The 4229-nt window shown below is 55.6% G+C and overlaps 1 protein-coding gene across 1 annotated transcript; it reads left to right on the top strand.

Annotated features, from left to right (window-relative positions):
• Positions 1 to 432: 432 nt before the first annotated feature.
• Positions 433 to 1664, top strand: LOC127765486 (zinc finger protein 1-like). Its single transcript, XM_052290400.1, has one exon. The coding sequence runs from the start codon at positions 583 to 585 to the stop codon at positions 1390 to 1392; it is 810 nt and encodes a 269-aa protein (XP_052146360.1). The 5' UTR covers positions 433 to 582; the 3' UTR covers positions 1393 to 1664.
• The last annotated feature ends 2565 nt before the right edge of the window (positions 1665 to 4229 follow it).

Raw genomic sequence — 4229 nt, 5'->3', positions numbered from 1 at the left:
CACACTCTCCTACTACCACACTAGCTCCACTCAACTTGCGCTTCCCTTTGGCTTGCCCTCCCATCCCCGTGTCTTCCCAACCACGTTGACCACGACTTTTTCGTTGTGGCCTCGCCTCCTCCTCTTCCTCCACTCCACCACCCACCCGCCCGGCCGAACCAGCCAGCCAGCAAGCCAAGCCCACCCAATCACCCCAACCGCCTCACTCCTTCGCCGCCACTCCACCGGTCTCACGGTCGCTGCCACCCCGTCCCCACGACGACACGGCCCCACCCGTCACCCTCTCGCGCCCCGCCGCGTGCGCGCCCACGCCGCAACCACCTCGCTTGCCTTGCCCCCACCTACGACGCAACTTCCCACGTCTTCTCTTCTCTCCTCCTCCGCACACTCTCGCTCGCGCCTCACCCCTCCCCACTGCTTTAAAACTACCTCACATCTCACTCCCTCCACTCCGCACACCACACCACACCACACAGCAACCAGCCAGCTGCCACACTAGCTTGAGGCGAGCGAGCGAAGCTTAGCTAGCGGATAGAACAAGTCGTCGATCTGCTTGCTGCTTTTGTGAATTGCGGTGGAAGCATGTCGAGCGCGTCGTCCATGGAAGCGCTCCACGCCGCGGTGCTCAAGGAGGAGCAGCAGCAGCACGAGGTGGAGGAGGCGACGGTCGTGACGAGCAGCAGCGCCACGAGCGGGGAGGAGGGCGGACACCTGCCGCAGGGGTGGGCGAAGCGGAAGCGGTCGCGCCGCCAGCGATCGGAGGAGGAGAACCTCGCGCTCTGCCTCCTCATGCTCGCCCGCGGCGGCCACCACCGCGTCCAGGCGCCGCCTCCGCTCTCGGCTTCGGCGCCCCCGCCGGCAGGTGCGGAGTTCAAGTGCTCCGTCTGCGGCAAGTCCTTCAGCTCCTACCAGGCGCTCGGCGGCCACAAGACGAGCCACCGGGTCAAGCTGCCGACTCCGCCCGCAGCTCCCGTCTTGGCTCCCGCCCCCGTCGCCGCCTTGCTGCCTTCCGCCGAGGACCGCGAGCCAGCCACGTCATCCACCGCCGCGTCCTCCGACGGCATGACCAACAGAGTCCACAGGTGTTCCATCTGCCAGAAGGAGTTCCCCACCGGGCAGGCGCTCGGCGGGCACAAGAGGAAGCACTACGACGGTGGCGTAGGCGCCGGCGCCGGCGCATCTTCAACCGAGCTCCTGGCCACGGTGGCCGCCGAGTCCGAGGTGGGAAGCTCCGGCAACGGCCAGTCCGCCACCCGGGCGTTCGACCTCAACCTCCCGGCCGTGCCGGAGTTCGTGTGGCGGCCGTGCTCCAAGGGCAAGAAGATGTGGGACGACGAGGAGGAGGTCCAGAGCCCCCTCGCCTTCAAGAAGCCCCGGCTTCTCACCGCGTAATTCAGCAGCTGCACGGATCCGATCCGTCAGAGAGTTTTTGTCTAGGGAGTGAAATTCAGTCGAAACACACTATTCGTTGATTCGTTTTGTGCCGCTATTGTTTAATTTGTTCCTGCTTTTGTACAGAGCAAGCGAGTGATACAAAGCCATACATACAGTCATACAGATATAGGTCTAGCTCTTCCTTGGTTCTTTGTAACACTGGAACTGTACCTGTATCTTTTACACTTTGTTCTTTGACAGTCATATATTGTAGACCATATTCGACCATACTTGGATTATGTTTAGTTCAGCGCAAAGTTTGGATTTTGGTTGAAATTGAAGATGATGTGAGTTGTGTGTGTATGACAGGTTGATGTGATGGAAAAGAACCAAAGTTTGGATCCAAACTTTAAATCTAAACACAGCCTTGGAGATTGATTCGTGTACAGTACTACAGTACGCTGTAACATAAACACAGATTGATTTCATGATCATATCTGCACAGAACCGAAACACCTCAGTCTCCCTTGCTTACAGACACGGTAAGAAACAGGAGCCTCTAGTTGATCAATTCACAACACAGAACAGAAGCAGAGAAGTGCACTCAACCTAACCCCCTTGTGCCAACCGCCAAGAGCTGCCAATCTAGACCGTTCTTGATCACGTATTCGGTGACGTGAAATCCGGATTAATTAACTGTTATTCCACCGTCTGATTTAGTTGGGGTCGGCCGTGGAGTGACATGTAACAGCTACCGTACCCTCCGGGGTTGGGAACGGACAAACCCCGGCTGGTTTTGCAGCTTCGGGAACGCCGATCGACGGCGCCCACTGGGGTAGTAGAGTAAGGAGAGGGAGGGAGGTGGTGGAAAGGCCGCGACAGCGACGGCGGGCGGGCGGCTGTGCGTTGATAACTTCACGCTTGCCGACCTGCCCGCGCGCGCGCGGTGGATGGATGGATGGATGGAACCGATCGCTTTCGACGAACAGCCGCCCGGGCGCACCGCGGCCGCCCGCATGGTTGGAATGGAACGGAAATATACGGAATGGATGAGGGCCGAGTTGGGCTTTCCGCCTCGTGCTGCCCCGATGCTTCTTCCGCTTGGCTGGCTTTGCTTGCCCGCGTACGAGGCGCGCGTTGAAGCGTCGACGGGGTTGGGCAGACGCGATGTACGTATCTACGCGGGGCATGTTTCACATGGCGTGGCGCGGGTTTCGTGCGAGACCCGGCGGTGCACACGTCTTCCGGGGGATTCGGGGTGTGCTCGTTCTAGACGTGATCTTGAGCTGACGACACGGTGATGGCATATGCTACTCCTACCCTTTTTTCTTTTAACAGGAAGTTGCTGCTGCCACGACGGGACGGAATTGGTGCGATACTAGAAGCATGTTTGGATGTTTCGTTCTACTTTTACCCATTCAAGGGGCGATGCATCCGTTTCCTTTCTCGGCTGAGCCAAGTCCAACACTCAAACCCGCTGCAACGCCTGCCTTCCTGGACGTTGCACTGCCAGTGCAGTGAGTTTTGTTTTTGCGACGGCTGGTGATCACATTCACGTAGGCCGCGGCTCTTTGCAATTCCTTCCGTACGTGGCCTTGCTCCGGTTCCTCCTCTGTGCGCCGCGCGAGATCTCCTCGGGCGGCTGCTGCCATCTCACGCCCGGCGCCGCGGCGACCCCGCGATTTCTCGCCTGGCCACGCTTTCACTTCCACAGTTTCTCTCACCCACGCGGCTTCTTGCTCGGCCTGGACTCCAAACTCCAAGCCTAGGTGCGTTCCTTCGAAAATTGCATGGGCCGTGGCAAAATTCCATTCAGTTGTCGAGTCCAGATTGACTCGCCTTGTTGGAGTGCCTAACTGCCACTTAATTCCCAATCTTCTCGGAAGTCAGGCACATGTTCCGTAGGGCTTTGACAAGGCGGCAGGATACACGAAATGGGCCAATGGTGATTATTATATGGGTATATTTTCCGGAGAGAAGACTAATTTGGTGGTACACGAGGTAGCACTCTTTGTATCATCTTCTTTTAACACGCAACAGCTTTGCGCATCAATATATTAGAAAAGAGCAAACAATCTATAGCTGACCATACAGCATAAACTGGCAGTGGGGGCAAGAGATTAGAATATATAGAGGCTGAAATACAAACAGGGGCGGATCTACTCATTATGCGGGGTGGGTCGACCACTCAGCTACGACTCGTGTCGTCCCACACTCTAAAGACCCCCTTATCTCCTTATAGTAGTTATGGGCCATCAAAATTAGGTATAACAAGATATAAACACCCACCAGATTGAGACACTTATACGAATGAACTATTAATACGATATGTGTTGTGTTCGATTACTCTTATCAAATGAACATCTTTGTTTTCCGTCCCAACTATATTTTAATGCCACGTCCGCCACTGAATACAAAGTATGGATAGCTACTTAGCTAAACAAACTCCAAGACACAAAAATAAAAAGGGAGAGGAACAGAGGATCACACGGCGGAACGAGGGAGGCCAGAAGCAAAGCCAAGCTGCCAGCCCCCGCATCCATCAAGGAAGCCAAGCCAAGATGGAAGCGATAAGAGCCTGCACGGAAGTGAGGATGCCGTCGAACACTCGGGCGTTCCGCTCATTCCAAAGACGCCATGTCATTAGAATGACGAACGAGTCGAAGTCATGCCTCCAAACCTTGAGCAGAAGCTTCCTTGTATCATCATTTGTTGACTTACTGTTCGTGTAGTGTTCGTGTAGACGAGATGATTAATTGGCAGAGCTGCAGCCTTTTTAAAAAAAAAAGAGAGAGAAAAGAGAGAGTAGGCCAGAGGGTTTTTCTTCAAAGAAACATGTATTCCTGGTGCCACCA

The sequence above is a fragment of the Oryza glaberrima genome, chromosome 3 (genome assembly GCF_000147395.1).
Source record: "Oryza glaberrima chromosome 3, OglaRS2, whole genome shotgun sequence".
NCBI classification, from domain to species: domain Eukaryota; kingdom Viridiplantae; phylum Streptophyta; class Magnoliopsida; order Poales; family Poaceae; genus Oryza; species Oryza glaberrima.
This window is presented reverse-complemented; position numbering and strand designations above follow the sequence as displayed.

Excerpts from the sequence above, each read along its gene's own strand:
- LOC127765486 (XM_052290400.1), top strand. The coding sequence starts at position 583 with ATGTCGAGCGCGTCGTCCATGGAAGCGCTCCACGCCGCGGTGCTCAAG.